The 21,340-nt window shown below is 41.4% G+C and overlaps 1 protein-coding gene and 1 non-coding gene across 2 annotated transcripts; one reads left to right on the top strand and one right to left on the bottom strand.

The window, feature by feature from the left end:
- Positions 1 to 4,866: 4,866 nt before the first annotated feature.
- Positions 4,867 to 18,860, bottom strand: synpo (synaptopodin). Its single transcript, XM_089020802.1, has 4 exons — positions 18,719 to 18,860; positions 14,466 to 15,619; positions 8,295 to 10,321; positions 4,867 to 6,639 (listed from the first exon to the last, which is right to left on the bottom strand). Exons 2-4 carry the CDS (start codon positions 14,620 to 14,622, stop codon positions 5,392 to 5,394), a joined length of 3,432 nt encoding a protein of 1,143 aa, XP_088876928.1. The 5' UTR covers positions 14,623 to 15,619; positions 18,719 to 18,860; the 3' UTR covers positions 4,867 to 5,391.
- Positions 18,861 to 20,942: 2,082 nt separating this feature from the next.
- Positions 20,943 to 21,024, top strand: trnas-gcu (transfer RNA serine (anticodon GCU)). Its single transcript has one exon. It is a non-coding gene; the product is annotated as a tRNA-Ser (tRNA).
- The last annotated feature ends 316 nt before the right edge of the window (positions 21,025 to 21,340 follow it).

Genomic DNA, 21,340 nt, shown 5'->3' with positions numbered 1-21,340 from the left:
GAGGCATGTGTAGCAAATGCAATGCATTTAGTTATTCCGTCACTTTAGTCAAGACTAAAAATTATTTTTGCTTGCAAAATTGGTGTTGAGTTTGCTCTCTTAACGTAATGGTTACTTAACATAGTCGTAGGTAGAGACTGGTGTGCCTTGTAGCCTGTATTTCTTTACAGAGTAATTTAGTGGCTGAAGCTAAACTTCCTTTTGCTGAGCGAATTGTGCTGCAGTTGGGACCTTTGTAAGCCTCAGTACAATAGCTGAACAATATATAAATAAAATACATTTATTTATATGCAGTATATGTATATCTTATTTTCCTTTCGGCTTTTACCTCCAGGAGTCGCCAGAGCGAATTAGTGTCCTCCATCTTCAGAGGTTTACTTCGCATGTTTGTTTTGGCCAAACCTTTACGTCGGATGCCCTTCCTGACACAACCCTCTGTGTTTATTTGGGCTTGGGACCGGCACAATGGCGTGTGTCCCGTTGTGGCTACAGAACAAGCAACTCTGTGAACTTAATAAAGATGAAGATGCTCAGTAAAAGGTTCCCAAACACAAAATGGTCATCAGCACAGCAGCATTTAAATAAAGTAAAACTATATAGTACTCACCATTTGATGACAATGCTCTAATCTTACCGTGGAATGGACATCCCTTTCCCTACATTTCATCACAAACACAACTTCAAAGCCCTTTCAGAAAGCCTTGCCTTTATGACAACAACAATGGTCATATATACATGTAGATATATTTTTTTACTTCTCTGTAATGTATAATTTTCTGGAATTGTAAGTACAATACAGTATATTTTGGGGTCATCTCGACAATGTTAATGTTTCAGTCTCTTGGTTTTATAGAATGCATGTGTCATACCGCAAGGTGCCATCTCTTCAGTGTGGCTTGATTAAGATGGCGGGGCAGTGTTCGCCCAACCCGCAGGGTGATCATGTCAAAGCATCCCGATGCTAAACTCCCAGTTGCTCTTGCATCTGCGTTTTACTACAAAAAAATATTCATAGTTTGATTATTTTGGGGGAATTGAGTGATTCTCACTGTAATACTGTTTGGGTATAGTAACTTTTTTTCAGATGTAATGTTTTGCACTATGTGCACATCAACATCACTGCGGAGGTGACAAATGACCCAAAACATATTGTAAAAAACAAACGCACGCCTTTAGAAGGCAAACAATTTTTTCCAATGGCGAAGTGAGCAGTGATTTTTCTAAAACCCCAAAACACATACTTTTCATTTCACCCACTGAAGGCTAAATGAAGGCCACACTTTTGAAGGCAAAGAATGTTTTACAATGGTGAAGTGAGCAGTGATTTTTCTAAAGCAAAAAAAAACATACTTTTCATTTCACCCACTGAAGGCAAAATGAAGGCTACGAGATCCACAAACAGGCAACAAGTGAAGGTGTCTGCAGTAAAGAATTTGAATATACTTTATGTATTTTATGTATATACTGTACTTCATTTTCCCCGGCTATTACTCCAATGTGACTACGTACAGTATTCCAAGCAGTCAAAATCACAGCGTTGAACTCCCTTTCGCTTTTGACTTCAACAGCGGCCTCCTGTGTCTGAAATGATGAATTTCAGTATCTTCCAGATTTTCATTAACACAAAACCGGCGAGACAACTGCAATATTTTATGTTTCCTGGTGCGATATAAATTGCACGACTTCATTTCACTGAATTGCACGATTGACATATGAGTCACTACTACGGAGAGGTGCGTGCCTATTTTTCCTATACGGAAGGAATTGTTGATCAAAATTTGAATACTCAATAACGATTAAGGAAATCATATTAACATGTCTATGTAATCCAATGTAATTTAAAATCACTGAAAACTATAATCCCAACACTCGTCATTATTGTCATATTATTTTTTATTTTATTTTTGTTCTTTTTGACTTCAAGATGGTGCAGGGAGAGTGGCTGCCTTTCCAGCAGCTCGTGTATTTTGTTTTTCTACTTCTTTCTTTTCCTCTTCCTTTCAGAACTTTGCTGCTATGAAATGTCAATTTCTCCACTGTAAAACCAATAAAGGTAAATCCAATGCAATCCTATAATATTCACAGCTAACCCATTCAGACCATATTTTAATAACGCGGGATCCTGCTATAGTCCACAAGCATACTTGCATACTACTCAAGGTGGTACTTGAATGGATGGATGGATTTACCTTTATTAGTCTCGCAGTGGAGACATTTACATTTCACAGCAGCAAAGTGATGAACGGAATGAAAGTAGAAAAACTTGAATTTGAATTTGAGGAACCTTTCCATCCAGATGTGTTTGGACATTTGAACTTCTTCCTAAAGTCCTACAGATGGCAGTCTCGGAACCTGAGATACTGTAAATTGTGGATTTTGACTTCAGAGGTTGCTATTTTGGCAACTCGCTCTTTCCTTTCACAAAGTACGTCAGGAACATTCAAATCAAAATAGACCTAGCGGGTGCGGGATCAATTTGTAGGTTGCCGAATGCACATGATATTCCCATCCGGTTAATGGATGGTGGCAAATGGCAATTTTTCGTCTGTGTCCGATTACCTCAATCCGATTCATTAGATCATTATTAAGGGGCTATCAATGTTCTTCAGAGTTGGTAATGGCTAAATTGAATTCTGTCTTCAGTGAAGCACACTTGCAAAACTTCAGAATATCTTAAAGGTAGAACTCATGAGAATACATTTACATACCATGAGTTTTCAAATCTCTTTGGATTGTATTTGAAATGACATTTGCTACTGGGATTTTCCTCATAACTTGATTAGCCAATGATCATATGTCAAGAAATAAAGTTACAAGGCTTTGCTTGTGTGTAACCACTTTATTTATTTATTTGCAGACATGCAAGTATGGAATGTGAGTTGTGTCAACATGCAGTTGCATAATCACACAGCCTTCAAAAAAAGAAATACTTGCAAAGTTCAAATGAAGGGTGTCAGCAGTGCTTGGTCTGTCCAGAGTCCTGCTTCAACTCATCCATTGACAGTGACAGGTTTAATCCTGTTGAAGGTCAACACCAAGCAGGTGTCCGTGCCTCAAAAAAAAAAAAAAAAAAAAATCGGTTGGTGATGTGCTGTGTTTGCTGACACTTGGTGGGCCAAGACGGAAACAGTCTAGGGTTCACGTTGAGGATCCATGCTCAAAGCAGAAGGTGTTAATTTGAAAGCCGCAACCAGTTCCATCCATTTTGGCAGCTAACTGTGTTGTATAAAACGTTATTTTGAGACAGTCCAAACAATCAGTGTGTATAACAGGCCTGGGCATTATAATCATTTAAAGGACAACCGACACCATTTTTTTGTTTTCTAACTGACATCAGAAAAACGTTTTATAGCATCTAAAATACCCAAAACACGCAGGCTGATATTTTTAGTCAAATGCAAAACACCAATAAAAATGACTTAAAGTGTCCCAAAACTACTTCAAAATGACCTCAAAGATGCTGAGTTTCAGAAGGTCCCGCCCCCCTGTTCGTGACGTCACGCCAGGACGTCTTGCTTTGCTCTAGAATCAAATCAATGGCTTGAGATTAGGAGAAGATGCTTTCTTGTTACTCATCCAGTTATGAATATGATTCAAATAGTTCTGAAGAGGAAAGCATAAATGTTTGCAAATGTGTCATTTTGAGGAGTCTGGACTCCAATGTAGCGTCCCAGAAAATGCACAAGATGGTGCCCAAGCTTCGTTGGAAATGGGCTGATTTGTCTGCTGGGAATTTGTGTCAACTAGTATCAAATAGTAGTCTTGGTGCAACACACAACGATTGACCATCGCTTTATTTATGTGTTTTCCTTCTAATTTCATCAACACGGATCAACACAAAGTTTCCAGACCAAAGTACCCAAAATGCATTGTGTGTTGCTTTCTCGGTCAGGGGCGTTCCAGACGTGACATCATGTCAGGCATCGAAATCAACTCAAAAACAAGACTTCCTGAATATTCATTGCGAGTCTTAAAACGTACAATTTAGCTATATGCCGTGGAATCTTTGTAAAATACGCTCAGTAGAAGTCATTTGAAGTGATTTTACAAATTATGGACACAACTTGTCCGGAGGCGTGGGTTGTCCTTTAAATGCTCTTGACTGTTTACAATTACACAATACAGTAAAGTCTCATTATATCGATATCGGATATATCGATAGTCCCGGTTATATCGATACTATTTCTATGCACGCACGGAGAAAATTACATGCAAACAGCGTCGGATATATCGATAGTCCCGGTTATATCGATATTTTTTCGGACTCCCTTGAATATCGATATAACGAGACTTTACTGTAATTAAGTAATGTGTGTGTTATTGATTGTTGGTGAAACTGGACTCACACATTTGAGGTAAAATGGAATGTAGTTTGTAGCAAGACCAAAACTGGGAAGTTATATTAAGTTGCGCTTCATTTACAGAAATCTCTGCTATGACGAGTCCCCCAAGTCGCATTCATCTGCTCAATTGTGCAGAAACAGGGGTGTCCAGAACATTCACAGAGGTTCTCTCACTTCATTTAAAAACAGTAGCACAATAACAATGAATGAATGAATGAATGAATGAATGAATGAATGAATGAATGAATGAAATGAAAAAAGAATGAATGAAAGTTCATATTCCAAGAATTGAAGAAGGATGTTTGGTCAAATGCCCACTCATTCTAAAGTTACACATGCTTTAATTTGCTTGGGGAATCATATAAGACATTTGAGTCAATGGGTGTATCAATGAAAAGGTTTCTTCAGCCGTCATCTGTACTGATTTTAAGGACGTTTCACTTCTCATCCGAGAAGCTTCGTCAGCGAACTAAAATTTGCTGGGAGCTCTGGCCCTATATATATATATATATATATATATATCAATGGGTGTAGCAATTCCACATCACATAACCCCTTACTCCGGTTTCTGACTGTAAATTTTACATTCACTTTAAGATATGCAATGTAAAGCAACATATATACACTGTGGTACACTGAGCACATATTGCACTATGTATTGAATTTTTCTGTGAATTATAAGACATATACTGCAGCTAGGTGTAATTAAGGATGATCATTGAGTTGCATATTATTCTGAGCATTATTCATCAATATGATCATCGATAATGTAGGAATGTTTTAAAAATGTATCTTTTGACCAGTAAAGCGTGATTATAACATTGAAAAATGAATAATCCATCATTGCCAACGAGCTGGTGAAGCTAAGGAATGCTTGTAAGACTGTCAAATATAACATTCTTTACAATCTGAAGTTAAGGAAAAAACATCTTTGGTTAAATTTGCCCTTTCAGTATGCCAAAAAGTGTAGACAATAGTTGATGTAAAAAGTTTGTTCATGTCAAGATCCCTGTGTACAATACCAATGAAACCCCCAAGTGTTGAAACCTCACAGGTCAGTAGAGATGATGCTTTTCTTCACCCTCAGACTGCCGCTCCAACCACGGGGACAGGTGTTGTAAGAATGCATGCTAGGTGACCGCAGGCCCGAGTCCTCGGACTCTATGGATGCATCCGAGTCAGTCAGAGAGCGTGTGTTGTACAACCTCACGGGAGAGCAGGTCCGCTGTGTTGGGGTCGGAGGAGGGCTGGTGAAGGTAGGTGAAGGTTGTGACTGGACTGGTTTACAGTCGAAACCATGGAGGGCATAGCTCACAGGTGAGATAGGTAAGCTATGACCGCTCAATGCACCTGGCGAGGGACTGTTTTTTCGTTTGGCTGCATTGATTATGTTCTTTGCCAACATTCGATGGTTGGCCTTTGAGTCGAAATTTATACTGATTGGGGACATGCAGCGACTGTCTTTGGGTAGGGGAACGGGAGAGGAGGCAGAGGATATGGATAGACGATGCGAAGAAGGGAAAGACAAACTTGTATGAGAAAGTGCAGGAGACTGGGAACGTGAGCGCCAAGGTGGCGAGACAGGAGAAGTGTTTTTTGATGTTTTGGAAAGCGTAGTTGAAATAGAGGTAGGATGCAGAGTCTGGATGAACATCGGTGACTGACACCTCGGACTCCAAGGAGGTGAATGGTGAGGTGCAGTTGTAGATGTTTGAAAAGGTCTGGAAGAAGAGGAGAGGGTGGAATTCTCTGCACTCGCGCTCACCATGGGAGACTGGCATCTTGATCCCCAAGGTGGAGAGATTGGGGAGGTATTTGCGGATGTTTTAGATGAAATGTGTAAAGCATTTGGTGATTGCGCATGGACCGCAGGGGACTGGCATCTTGAACCCCATGGTAGCAAACGAGAAGAATTGGACGTTTGGAATCTGAAATCATGACCAGAGGAGTTGGTCGATGATTGGATGTTCTGGGAGACCATTGGAGAGTGGCATCTTGAACCCCAAGGCGGCGAGTATGGAGATGTGGATGTCAAGGTCCGCGCTGGCTCCGTCGAGGAAGCTGATGAAACTGTAGAAAGCCGAATCCCTTGATTGCTCATTGGAGATTGGCATCTTGTAACCCTTGAAAACGGAATAGGTGATGTGACTGATCGACTGGAGACAGACGCGGAGTTACTCTTTGTTTGATGACCAGACATCCATGTTGGAGTGGCGAGACAGGGGCTGCTGTATTTCCTTGTAATGCCCGGCCGAGTCTCTCCGGGAGGTTCAATTACGGAGGGTTCCTTTGGTTTCTGTTGGACCACAAAAAAATATTGCTTTTTAGTGTGTAATCCTTCATAGAATGCAATAGCTGACTAACTTGGCAGTTCCACATACTCATCGTGATTGTTTTGTTCATTACCAGCTCATGAAAGAGATACATGGGGATACGGCACATGCCTTTTTAAATACAGTACAGGGATTCTCCTCAGCCAAAATAATATTTATTATAATCACAGTGGCATTAAGGTCATAGCCATGAATTTTAATCCTGAGCATGTGTTTGTGCACTACGCCTGGCCGATAGCCCAAATCGACCTAGTTTTATGTGTTGCTCTCAGGTTACACTGAATATGAATTGCCTTTGCAGGAAGGGATTTGAGGATACTTGGCTGAACAATATAAGCCATTGAACGCGTTGATAAATATGTTCACACCATCTCAATGTAATAATATTTTGATGACAACTTTAGCTACTTATGAATAGTGAAGGAGTATTTCAATGTCTGCGTCCTTCTTGACCAGTAGGGTCAAGATACTGAAGTGATGAGCAAAATATAATTTAACACCTCATGTTGTGAAATATTCACGTGGAGACAGTTATAAGTGTTTGCAGTGTTAGCAAGAATACCACAAAAATTGCCCATGCGTTAAAAGTGAAATTGAAATCTGAACAAAAGGAGGTCACAAATGAGTAAAGGTATGAAGCTTTAATCAGAGAAGAAAAGATTCAGCTCAAATATAATTGAAACAGAACGTTAATGAAGTTTTAGGAAGTGAAACAGGCATGCAAACTCTGCGGAAAGAATCGCCAATGACTGATTATTTCCTTTGAACAAAAAATATTCTGGAATTGCTGCTTGAAGTCACGAAAAGAAAATAGATGCAGGTCCTGGAAGCAAAATTGCAGGGTGTCTGCACATGGCTAACATCAAAGAATCCAAGTATGCAGCAACATTTTGAGTGAAAAAAAAGCTGTTGAGGAAAGCAAATTACCCTAAAGCTATAAAGACATAAAAGGAATTCTAAAGCTGCATTTTCACTTCAGTAAGAAGCTTCAAATTGCAAATTGCAGCTCATGAGGCAGATGCCACACCTGTCAAATTGCTTTGTAACCACATCACCCGGCTCCTCAAATACATGTTGGAGAAGAGGTAAAGCAAAGTTATTATTTTTCAACACCTGAGTCGGAGGCTTTTTGGTGCCAACGTGTCTTGCAGCACTGGGCATAAAAAAAACTCATTTGATTCAGTGAAGACACATTTTTATTTTTACTCAGATTGATGCCTTGGGTGTTAGCGACTTCAATTTAAATTGACATTTTAGTTTTCTCTTGTACAGAACAACAAATGTGTTGCTTTATGTGTCTAATGGATGCAAAGGTTTCTTCAGCCGTCATCTGTACTTCTTTAAAGGTGTCGGACATTTCATTCCCCATCCGAAAAGCTTCGTCAGCGAACTAAAATTGTGCTGGTAGCATGACCCTATATATATCTTTAACAGACGTTATGTATCTAATGTAAATCTTTCACATCAATACTTTCTATTCAAGAACACGCTTAGAGAAAGCAAAGGAGGAAGAAAATGAAGATGCACAAGAAGGTGCAGGAAGAACAAAACAGTTCAGATATGATGCAATCACCAGGTTATTGCATCAAAGTTCTTAGAAGATAAAAGGCCTCCACACCTGTGCTTCAAGTCCGGCTTTCTTGGCAGAAAAACTTGGCTTTGGAGCTTGGCTCCCCGGTTGACGTGATGACATACGGTTTGAAGAAAAAGCAGTTGATGGCTTCCCGCAGCTTGGATTTGATGGGTAGTCTACTCTTGTGATGGAACTCACGGGAAACTGAGGAGATTGAGACTTGGTAGAAAAGAGAGAAGCAGTGTTGTTCGGTAAGGAAGACTGTCTAGAAAAAGATAGAGGGACAATCTGGTTTTTGGACTGTGGCGCTCCTTTCGGTAGGGTACTCAACGGGTCCTTGACTGGATTAATGATGAAGAGGGATGAGTTAAGTTGGTAGGGTTTGTGTCTTGATAGGTCCATCTCGATCTTGGAGCATCCATTCTCAAGAGAAGGGGTCTCTTCAACTTGTGTTACTGGTGCAGTTTGTCTTTGTTTTGACTTGGCAGTCTGTTGGGCTTTCATGTTTAGTGCAAGTTGAGCAGACATGTCAGAGTTTTTAGCAATAGCTTTGACCCTACCCGGCATATTTGATGGATAGACCCAGGATGGTGGCAAAGACATTGTTGGAGAAGGAGGTCTGGGATGTTGACCCGCATTCTGGTTGTCAACGATAAATTTCTCCATTCTGGACCTGCGCTTGGCAAAAAGATCTGCACCTTTTCCTGACGCATCACTTAGTGTTTGTTCTGGTTTATGCTCAATTCTTGTATACGTTTTGGAGCTCTTCAGGCAGGATGTCCACTCTGGGGCTTTGGCTTCTTCAGCTTTTTCTTCCTCTTTTACAAGGAAATTGGATGCTTCCGCACCCAGCGCGAGTAACTCCTCCTCAGATGCGGACTCAGGCACAGATCTTTGCCTGTGTTTCTTCTTTTCATCCACCCCTTGCACTAGAGACAGCAGCTCAGGGTTCGGCGCGACAACCGTCTTCTCTTTGAACGTGAACATCGACTTTTTAGCCGGCCGTTTGGCAGCACTATCCTCAAGTAATCCTGTTTTAATTGGTGGCGCAGATTTCCTTTCTGGAAAAGCTTGAGGAACAAAAGTGGAAGGTTTTGGAGCTGTTGGGGGTCCATGATGAGGAAGGAGTGAAAGAGCATTCTGAGATACAGTCAAGGCAGGCGATGGTGGAGTGTTAGTGGGGGTCGTCACAGGTGGACTGAAGTAATCAGTCTTTGGAGGCTTGTTTGTGAAGGCAGGTAGGGGAGGCGTGGGATATGCTGGAGGAGGCGGCGGTGAAACTGTGACTGGCTGGGGAGCAGTGAATGCAAAATGAGTCGGGAGATTGTCCGTGACAGGACTGCCTGCCTCTTGACACTGCACAGTCAGTGGTGAGAAAAACGGTCTGGCAGTTCGATTGATGATGGCGGTCTGCTTCGTCGCAGACACACCTGTAGTCGACGGTCCATGGCAGCCATTAGAAAGCTTTTCAAGAGGAGGTGATGAGATGCAGCCTCCATTTATCGCCGCCTCTTTCTGCATAAGACACATTGCGATTGGATTCGTATTTTCTCTTTCAGTTGGAGGCTCATCCTTGACTTTGCCTTCAAGGTCTTTGTTGACTGTCGCCGTCTGGTCCTCCTCCTCCTCCTCTTGCTCATCTATTTCTTTTACAGGGAGGAAATGTCTTTCTTGGATAGTACTCGGCTCAGCAACATCTTCTTTAACATAACAGACACCTTGTCCCTCCATATTATCGCCTGTTGTGTCTATATTCCCAATCGGCAAGAATAGTGGGTTGGTCGTGCAATTCTGATAGTTCAAGTCTATGTCCTTCTCCTCACGACTTCTCTCTGCCCATGTCAGTTTGCCACATGGCAGGTTGGGTTTCCCATTCCCGGTTGCGTCCTCCTTCAAGCACACTCCACCACTTTCCAGTGTGAAGGCGCTGACTCTCTGCTTGCGGCGGTTGAAGAGTTGCACGCCTCTAGAGCTGGAGCCGGAAGGTACAGTGAGCTGCGCAGCAATGATGTGACTCCTCTGTCGGGCCTCCTTTAGCTCCTTCTCAGATAAGCTGACACTCCTGCTTAGATCTACCAGGGGAAAGAAAGAGTAAAGGGGCACATTGGTTAGTAATGGTACTATACAGGTCATCAGCCAAAATGGAACTGTATAGTGCCACTTAGCAGTTTTTTTGACGATACTAGTGCAGCGTCTTCTACCGGAAACAAATTCCTTGTGTGTTCTACATACTTGGCAATAAAGATGATTCTGATTCTGATTCTGATCTTCATTCGATATTTTTGATTCACGGTCACCGAAAGTGTTATGTTCCTTTTCATAAATTGAAACTGACCAAGAGACTGCTTGGGAAAACTATATGAAATAAATGCATTATTATTTGATCGAAAAACTAACCACGAAGTTTCACTTTAGTGACCAGAATTTAAAAGCCATTGATGTATTTTTCCATTGTGACGCTTTAAAATGATAGTATTAAACATGCCTCTGTTTGAAATTATGGTTTGTTTTCTGAGCTCAAAAGTTCCATTCCGGGCAGCAAAGTTATTTCCTCTGCAATCTGGTCAAGTCCCTCCCTAAGCATTCTTCCACTATGGAGAAAACCCCTGCTTAAACTTCAGGCCTTCTTTCTTACTGCGACACTCACACAATCATTTTTTACCCTTAAGCTTCAAAAATAGAAGTTATGTCCTATAGTATGGACGCTATACATTAATTTCATTTTAAAATAAAAGCATAATTTTAGCTTACAAGTATATGAGAGTATCAGTTGCATTTTTTATAATGCATTCAAAGAATAATGACCATTTCTGGTCACACATTTTACATTATTTGTGTAATTTTGACTGGTGAAAGTCATGGTATGCCCTGCAGGAGCTTCCCATGACAATAGCAACAACCATGACTCATTCTTTGTTCCGATAATGATTTATTCAGACAGCTACATTCTTGAAAGTAATTACGTGCGGTTGATGATAATTACAGATTGGTAGAACACATGTCACTTATGGCTTTCATTCTCACTGACTAAAAGTGAATGTTCTATATGCATCTGTAATTGATTCTCCAGTCGAGCGCTCTCGGGTGATCGGGAATATAAGGTATCACACCCTTTTTTTTTGAAATTGTATGTTCATTTCTCTGCTGTATTGAAATTTGGACTCAAGGCCCAGGACCTATTTCTAAGGCATTCTTTTGGTCCATTTCCCCAAAATGACTTTTATTTGCGACTGACTACTGAATACTTTCGTCTTGTGAATTTTATCAGAACAATGAAGCTTGAAATGAAATGTCCTCACTATAAACATTTGCCTCTAGTGGCAGCCAGATTAGTTATCAGGTAACATGCAGGTGCAAATCCAAGCACATGATATTCACATCATGAGTTGGTTCTCAAAATAAATGCTAAATGCTAACCTCCCTAGCAACTAAAAGTGGTTTCTGTTTGCTCGATATTTAAATCAAACTAACTTTACTGTAATCAATCATGAAGACAATGATGAAAACGTTTACAAGGATATATAATGACTAAATTAAGGTATGTAAATGAATTAGAATAAACAGCTTGACATTTAACTCTCACCATACATAAGATTTTCAATAATCCAAAACGTTTTTTTTTCCTGGAAGACATGTCATCAAACAAACATACAATAGAAAAACCAGAAAAAAGTTGAAATCCCCCATGTTTCTTTTTAGTTTGGTCAGTTTCCCCGAGCGCAGATGGTTTTCTTTCTTACCTTCCCCCTGTCACATTCAGAGCTCGTCCGTTTTTGTACGTCCCAAAGAACTTTCCGCTGAACTGCATCTGCTGGTCTCACACACCCCTTTCCCTTTCTGTAGTGTGGCACAAGCTCCAATTTCCTTTTCTTCAGGCCAGCAGAGGGAGGGTGTCTGCAGCTGGACCCTGCGCCGCCTGTCTGCCTGTCTCCCTGCCTGTCTGCCTGCAGCTCTGCGATACTCTTCCTAACACAGCTTCATTTCTTTTACAAAACACAACTCAGAAGGGCTTATGGCTGCAGTAGAAAAGCTATTGATGTCAGCTCTGACTTTTGTTATGACATTTAAAGAGAATCGGCCTGTTTTGAGCGGCTTATCTCCATCTAATGTCGAGTGACAGCAGAAAAAAAGCGTCTGACCCTCGTTGGAAAGGGAGATGCTCCAGTTTATGTGCAAATGGATTAGTGCACTGAGACCACAGAGCCCCAGTGGTTGACCCTTGCTACCCTCCCTGTCCGTCCATGTGTTTATTATGCACTCTCCCCGAGTGCCTGGCCTCTTTGAACCCTCTGGGCATAATCGGCAACCTGCAATGGATGGGATAGGAATTTCCTGTCCTGTGGTGAAGACAAAACTTGAAGCTGAGTGCCATGATATCAAATCGCCCACACCCACTCTCTCTCACCACCTCTAAACTCACCACCTCCTCCCTGTGCTATCAGTCCCCGTCCCCGTCAGCTTCCCTTCCGTAGAATAGAAAACTCCCACACAGCAGGAGGATTTTAGAGTCAGAGGGCTCACCCTGCATTTTGTGTATAAAAGGTCAGATTACCCTTTCGGATGTTATCTTTCGTCAGCCACTGGCTGTAGGCTGAGTGGGTTGACAGCACTGGCCCCAGCGGCTCTTGTGTGAAGCGGAATGGAAAGACAGGGATTAACAGAGGTCCTAATTTCTCCTGGACTGAATGTGACCTAAACTCCAGGTGAATCCCATTGCGGCGAGGTCCGTGAGGGGGGGATAAAAGATGGACCCGGGGGTTAAAGCCAACCCTATAGTGTTTCTGTGTCAAGGGTGCAGCCAACATTCAGGGACCTTGCATTCAATGAGCCGAAACACAATATACAGCTACAATATTAGGTACACTCATACAAGCGCTTAGCATAGACAGCTATCATATACTGTGATACCTTGGCTTACGAACTTAATTTGTTCCCAGACAGAGTGTGTAAGGCGAAAAGTCTGTATCCCAAAAATTAATTTCCCATAGGAAACCATTAAAATGAGCATAATCCGTTCCCAGATCCCCATCAAACATAATTTTCTACTTTCTAATTTTCTAAGCCTTAAAACTACACAAAAGACACCTTATTTTACATATAATAAATGTGCTATTGGCTTGATAGAATGGAGTGGCCGATTTCATCAGTATTAAACACTAGATGAGGAACGTAACTTTCTTCTTTCACCATCTTGAGGAATGATCCCTTGTAGGCGCTTTCTCTGTGAATAGTATCTAGTTCCTCATCAATTGTGTTCTGTTTAGCTGGGTTGGTAGCTTTTTGCATCAAGTATACAGATGGCTTGTGCGGGTTATTTGTGGAGCCCGAATGATGGGATATTTTAACCTTGCAGTCTACACTCTGTCTTTCAACTATCAAAGTTGAAACAGTCCTCTGCCTGTCTCTTTAATGTTTAAACCAACCCCCCTCACTGCTGCGTTCTTGACGTAGACTGGGGGGGGGGGGGGGGGGATAGAGGACAAAAACAGTCGGCTGCCATTTTTTTGTTCGAAGAAGGGGCTCGTTTGCGAACGACACATCACTCATTGAGGCAGCTCCGTGTACGAAAAAAGTTCATATGCCAGGGTAAAATGCGTATGCCAAGGTCATATTTTCATAAATTTAACGTTGTAAACCGAAAAGTTTGTAAAACAAGGGGTTCGTAAACCGAGGTATCACTGTACAGGAAATAAAGCAGTCACAAAGATAATAGAAAGCACCAGGGAGTGAAACCTCGATCAAAATGGGCAGCAAGGGGGCCTTGCCGAATGTTCAGTGGCAGGTCATTCCAGACTGTGGGACCAGCAATGGTCCCACAGCAGAAGCGCCATCCCATCTGAGCCTCCGTTTAGTTTTTTGGCAAATCAATTGTTGATAAATCTTGAATTGGACCCTATTTGATAGTACGAATAAATGAGATGTTCTATTTTTATTATTAATACACACAATCACATCAATTCAGACGGAATGGCTCTTGACACTGATTGTGTTTTTTTCCTAATTATTTTGACAATATTATGTTTTTTTTAATAAGGGCTGAAGTGGCTTAGACAGACATGGTATGTGTTAGCCTAACCCTAACCCTAACCCTAACCCTAACCCTAACCCTAACCCTAAGCCTAACCCTTTCACATTTAAAGAAACATCATACTTATTGGAAAAAAACCCACTTCTACTCGAGTGAGAAGAGAAAGTACCAGGTGAACAAACACTCACTTGCTTTGCTTTTCATCTGTTCCATATTGTGTACAGTCGTTTCTTGTGTGGTGTTACACTCATCCGCGGTGGTGGCTTCTGGTGCCTGTATAGGTTTGGGCAATCCTCCTTGACTCCAGCTCATTCCGCGATGCAAAGATATGTGTCCTTTCTCCATCTTTGTTCTTACTCCAAGTTCAAATCAGTCCTCTGAAGCCAAACAACAGTCCTCTAGGCAAAGTCTTTTCATCCAAGTTGGATCAAAGGTCCCTCTCGAAGTTTTAGTCCTCACTGGTATACAGGGAGAAAAACAACAAATAAAACAAAATAAAAATGTCTCAGTTCTCCAGTTGGCTACTAACGACTGTGGATGTGCTTTCAGCACAAATCCTTGCAAATGTAATGCAGAAAAATGTCAAAAAGTACTGTACTCTGGCGTTTGTCTTCATCAAGTCTAATTCTCTATCTAACTATCTCCCTCGAGGGCCTAGGCAACGTTCCACAAATGAGTTCCACTGAACGTTGCCCCCCCCCCCCCCAAAAAAAAAATGCACAATCTTGGCACGAACGATTGAGAAACAGCCGAGTCTTCTCTAAATCTCCCCTTTCTTTTCCCAGACGTTGTTGCTCTTCCTCCGCCGCTATTTCAGTCATCAACGCCTTCTCTGTCTTCATCCAAATCTCCAGCCCCCAGATTATTTTTCTTTCAGCGTAAAGATCTGCTCTTTATCTTGGCGATCATAACTAGAGTGTGACATGAAAAGGGAGCAGCACATATGGCAGTTTCCTGCTGTTCGGTGCATGTGAAGAATAACATTTCACTCTGCAAAGGTCATTCCAAAGATGGCTTTGCTTTGAAGCTCTTCAATTATGTCGTGGTTTCTGTGTTACTTTTTTATATTACACCCAAACAAAGTGTTTAGAGCTGAATGCTTTTTCCCCCTGTACTAAAAAACAATTATGGAAGCCATTGCCTCGATTTGTGTTACACTCCGGCTAGCAACTCTTTGGGTTTGTCTTCACCAAGTTTATTCATTTTTCTTCGAGTTAATATTTTGTTTTTTGAGCCTGTTTTAGCTCAGATTCAAAGTCTTGTTGAAAAGAATCTTGTGGCTCAGTGCAAAAAGGCAACTTTATCTAATCCATCCATGAAAGCATGTCCTCTCCAAGGTAACCTGCAAAACAAACAGAGATGTTTCGTAAACTTCATAGCGATCATGGCCCAGCCTTAACAAGATAAAATCGGTTCTATTCTATTTTTAGCTGTTGACTCTGAGATGTATAGTAATAATTATAATAATACATTGCATTTATAAGCGCCTTTCAAAACTCTCAAGGTCACTTTACAGTCACAGAATAAGTTTTTCTGTGGGTGAGCAGCGGCAGCCACTCGCGCCAGCGTTCACTCAACCCGGAAGTAAATTAAATAGATAGAAAGCTAGCTAGATAGCTAATAGATAGCTAATAGATAGGTAGCTAGCCAGATAGGTAGATTGTTAATACATAGCTAGCTAGATACAAATAGATAGATAGTTAGATAGTTAATAGATAGCTAGCTAGATAGCTAGTTGGATAGCTAGCCAGCTAATAGAGAGCTAATATATAGGGAATAGATAGATAGGTAGCTAGCAGGATAACTGATATTGGAACTTGTCACGCTGTTGCTAAATGAACTCAGTCAAGTTTATTTGCGTAGCCCTTAATCACAAGAGCCTCCAAGAGCTTCACAAACCCTCTGTCGACAAATATAAGTGATGGCGTGATCATGAATAATGATCTCCCCGAAGAGTCTCTGTTTTTGCTCATGAATCACAATGGTAACCCAATGTCACTTAATCATTGTTCTAACTAAATACCTTTCCAGTGATGTTTTTGTGGTTTTGCCCCATAACCCTTGATGATAGCGATGTATTAATAAAGGAAGTCACTCTGCAATGTCTTAGGCGAGTCCTAACCGTGAAGACCGTCAAAACAAAATGGTGCCCGGCAACGAAAAAGCATCACAATTTCACACAGTGGTGTGATGGGGGAGAGTAAGTCCAGATGAAGGCTGGTACTGTTTAGACTTTGTGGCAACCTTTTGAGTCTCACAGATGTGTCATGGATCTGGATATCATTCGGTGATTGACATATTATTCATACATACCCCAGCGTTCTCATGTCCATCTCAAGGCCTCGTGTGGCATTGCTTCAAAGCTTTCTTGAGAAATGCACACCCGACTAATTGTACTGTGTGTGATTTTCATGCTTGGTATCTGATGTCATCCCTCCTCGTTTCCCCTCAATCTAGCCACCAATTACGTTGAACTTCAAGCTACTCCACCGTGCCCACCTGTGTTGCTCACCAACAACTCCATCTCATCCCCATGCCACTCATTCACCTCTGTGATTTATGGTAAGGATATCATTTACAATCTGGGCCCCTAGAGGCCACTTTAGTGTGTAATCACAGTCTTCCTGTTCATTGTCAGTGAATGCCGTATCCACATGTAGAAAGCCAGATAAACTGTTGTCAGTCTTCTATGTACATACTGTATACTGGATGCATTAGTGACCTGGTCATAGAAAAAATGCATGCATAGTGATTCACTGATGTGCATCTTTTCAATATTGTGCTGCATAAGAATTTAGATATGATTTGTGTAGTTTGAACTACTCTGAGCCTTGAGAGGTGCAGCACTTAACAAGTTGATGAGGAGGAATCTTTACATAATTGACACTCTCAGCTTTTATTCATCAATTAATTTTCTAGACCGCTTAATCCTTATTAGGGTCATGGGGGGTGCTGGAGCCTATCCCAGCCGTCTTCGGGCACGAGGAACCCTGAATTGGTTGCCAGTCAATCGCAGGGCCACTGAGACTAAACAACCATCCGTGGTCACACTCACCCCTAGGGACATTTTGGAGTGTTCAATCAGCCTGCCATGCATGTTTTTGGAATGTGGGAGGAAACCGGAGGACCCGGAGAAAACACACGCAGACCCGTGGAGAACATGCAAACTCCACACATGCAGGGAGGCTGGACCGTGTTTTGAACTCACAACCTCTGCACTGTGAAGTCGGCGTGCTAACCACATGGAGGTTGTGTGACTGTGGAGGACCCCAAAAAGCAGGCATGACCAGGGTGAAGTTGACATATGTTGTAAACAAAATACTAAGGACATTAAATCCAAAACACAATCCTAAAAACAAGAGTCCATAGCTACAAACAAAAAGCATGGCTGGAGCAAACAACAGTAACAGAAACAATGACAGAAACAAACAATGGCTCAACATCAAGTGGTCGTGCTGGTCCTTTTAAACAGAAAACTAATGAGACAATGACCAACGGGTGTGAATCTACAGCGGGAGCCCTAAAGTGCCACCTGTTGGTCACAAACAGATCCACAACAAAAATACTGAAAGCTGTTTTTGCCCACTCCACCCAGAAAATTAAGTAATTATATGCCTTTTTGGGAAGCTGGCCGATGATTTTTGGCCCTACTCCAAAACTGTCCTTCCTGGTTCATAAATCCTGGTTAGGAGGGGAGCGGGGAGGAGGACATGATGGTTAACATGCCTCAGCTTGTGCTGCTTGATGACTGACATCTAAAACATGGCAAAGTTCCAAAAAATCTCATGTATAATTCCTAAACTATTTTATGTTCAGGAACTAATTGCGGATCGGCCAATGCTTTACCACACATTGTACGTACGCCTCTGTACACAAGTTCAAATGACAAAGATAAACATTTGAGAGAGGTGTGTTCCATTGCCAAGAAGGAATCACCATGAGATGAAAACTTTTAAGCGTGAGAAGGTTAAAGTACTTTTTTTCAAAATAAGTATTACCGGGATTATAGTAATAATTGGAAACACATGTCAGATCTATAACATGAATAGACTCCAAGACTGTGTTATTTCTCCCAGTCAGTCAGCAGAGAAAGGTCATGACAATGTTCGTATATTCCAATCAGTGCCAGATAAGTGTCTTGCAGTTCCCTACGGCAATTCATTGGGGGAGACCGTGAATACAAGTCAGTACATAGTCCTTATTTCTCCTAATTTAACATCCCGTTATCACCACGGATGATGATAACTGGCAGTTATCATCAAAAACAAGGTTACATGACTGTATGCACCGCAGAGTAACAGTCGTGAGACAAAGAACTCTGCAATTCCCTATTGAGTGGCATAACAACAACCAACGGGTGTTTGCCATCTCCTCCAAACTTTCCCTACTTTGTTTCAATTAGTCGCCTGTCTGCTCCCAGTAAACAAAGATAGCAACTTACCCCCTGAAGATAAATTGAATGGGCTGCAGGTGAAGGACTCTGAAGTAGGAGTACTCATTGCTGTGGGGCGCTTGCTGGTCCGCTCACTGAAGCTCACCTGTACGTTGCTGGGTCTGTCTGTGTGAAGCAGTTGTAGAGTGGACTGCCCCCTTTTTTGAGTTCCAAAATGACTCTGCATACACACACAGAGACATATACACACACAGCCCCCCCCCCCACCTCCCTTCCTCATCTCACTCATGAAACAGACGATGGATAGGGCGGGGTGGAGGGTCAGCTGGAACACAGAGGGTTCTTTGTCTGGAATCTTTTTCATATGGTTTCCTTCAGGCTTGCATACTGAACACATTATGCTCTAATATATTTTCATATTCAACACGAAGATGCTGAGAAGTTTGCCGGCCCCACTCTTTTTTTTTTCCCCCCGTCTGTCCTTCGCCTGTTTTTAATTCTTGACCTACTTTCCCGCCAGAGTGATTCAAACAGAACAGAAATGGCAGGATTAAATGTAAACAAAGTGTTTTGGTTGTTTATCCTTCAAAAGAATACACCCAGAATTGGAAAACTCTTGCTTTCGTGGGATCCAATCAAGATTTCCACATTTTGTTGAAAACATGTGCAGCGATTACTCCTCATGACTCCAGCACTTAAATCTTACAGTGCGCATTGTCATATCTATTTTGTCAAAGAGCATTTAATGCACACTGACAAATACAGTTTTTTATGACGTACAGTGATACCTTGGCTTACAAACTTAATTGGTTCCCAGACAGAGTGTGTAAGGCGAAAAGTGTGTATCCCAAAAATTAATTTCCCATACGAAACCATTAAAATGAGAATAATACGTTCCCAGGTCCCCAAAAAACACGATTTTCTACTTTCTAATTTTCAAAACCTTAAAACTACACAAAATATAGCTTATTTTATGTATAATAAATGTGATATGGTATTATAATTAAAGAAATAAACTATAGTTGTATTAAGTTCATCCTGTCTACTTGATATCTAATTTAAAACAGATTCTTTTCTTCCAGACAGTGTATTGTAGGTGTTCAAATACCTGACATGTTTCGGCGTATACTTAAAAAAGAAATAAACTGTACTGTTTTATTTACCTTTGTGATGGTCGTTGATGGCTTGATGGAATGGAGTGGCCGGTTTCATCAGCATTAAACACTTGATGAGGAACGTAACCATCTTGAGGACTGATCCCTTGTAGGTGCTTTCTCTGTGATAATTTTATCCTCATAAATTGTGTTCTGTTTAGCTGGGTTGATAGCTTTTTGCATCAAGTGTACAGATGGCTTGTGCGGGTTGTTTGTGGAGCCTGATTGATGGGATCTTTTAACCTTGCAGCCTACACTCTGCCTTTGAACTATAAAAGTTGAAACACTCTCACTGTCGTCTGCCTGTCTCCTTAATGTTCAAACCACCCCCCTCACTGCTGCGTTCTTGACCAATCACGTGGCTTTAACCGAAGACTGGGGGCGGGGAATAGAGGACAAAAACAGTCGGCTGCCATTTTGTTGTGAGAAAAACGGGCTCGTTCGCGAACGACGCATCACTCATTGAGGCAGCTCCATGTTCGAAAAAAGTTCGGATACCAAGGTTAAAGTTCGTATGCCAATGCAAAATTTTCAGAAATGTAACGTTTGTAAACCGAAAAGTTCGTAAGCCAAGGGGTTCATAAACCGAGGTATCACTGTAGTACGTCAAAAACCATTTCAAAGCATCTACATGGCTGGCGCCATATAATAGATGATATAGTCAGTAACTGGTGCGTGAAATTTGGACTAGGATTATTTTAATTTATTTTAACATTAACCCCAGAACGGGGCAATAGTGGTGATAATTCCAAACAGACGTGTTGAGTGGTCATGAAAAATACACATGCACATGTTTATAGTTTACATTCTGGATAATCTGAACAATAACTGACAGATGTTTACAGTCCATTTTAACCTTAATCCACCAAATGGAAATCTCAAAGAATTAGTTGTGATTGTTTGAACTAGAAGCATGAGAATCAACGTGAATAAGATTAAGGCCTTGTCTTTGTTCATCAAACAGGACAACTGAAATTATGTCAGTAGGTCAATGTTGGCTGACGATTTAAAAATGGACATTAAAAATTCTACATAACCACCGACCTCCCAACTGCTTCTGACAATCAGGCTCTAAACACTAAATTGTCTCTGGGTATAAGTATGACCATAGATAGACAGACGAGGTGGCCGAGTGGTTAAGGCGATGGACTGCTAATCCATTGTGCTCTGCACGCGTGGGTTCGAATCCCATCCTCGTCGAAATTGTTTTGCTAATGTCCCCATTGTGGAACGAATAAAGGTTTTCTCATTCTGATTGTTTGCCAATGAGTGGTCGGTGATTGGCCGGTAACCCCTCACCTATTGCCCAAAGTCAGCTGGGATAGACTCTAGCACACCTCACTGCCTCTGTATGGGTAAGCAGATCAAGAAAAGATGGATGATTCTTACAAGTATCTCATTCACTAATTCACTGCAAGACGTGCAAAATGTGTCCACTCCAGTGCCAGGGTTTTTGTCATATTCACTCAAATTCCAGGACCCACAGAATATTCATTTTCATATTCATCATTCAATC

The sequence above is a fragment of the Hippocampus bargibanti genome, linkage group LG02, assembly GCF_051943395.1.
Source record: "Hippocampus bargibanti isolate YZ-2025 linkage group LG02, ASM5194339v1, whole genome shotgun sequence".
NCBI classification, from domain to species: domain Eukaryota; kingdom Metazoa; phylum Chordata; class Actinopteri; order Syngnathiformes; family Syngnathidae; genus Hippocampus; species Hippocampus bargibanti.
Note: the sequence above shows the minus strand (reverse complement) of the source record. Positions and strands in the feature narration are given on the sequence as shown.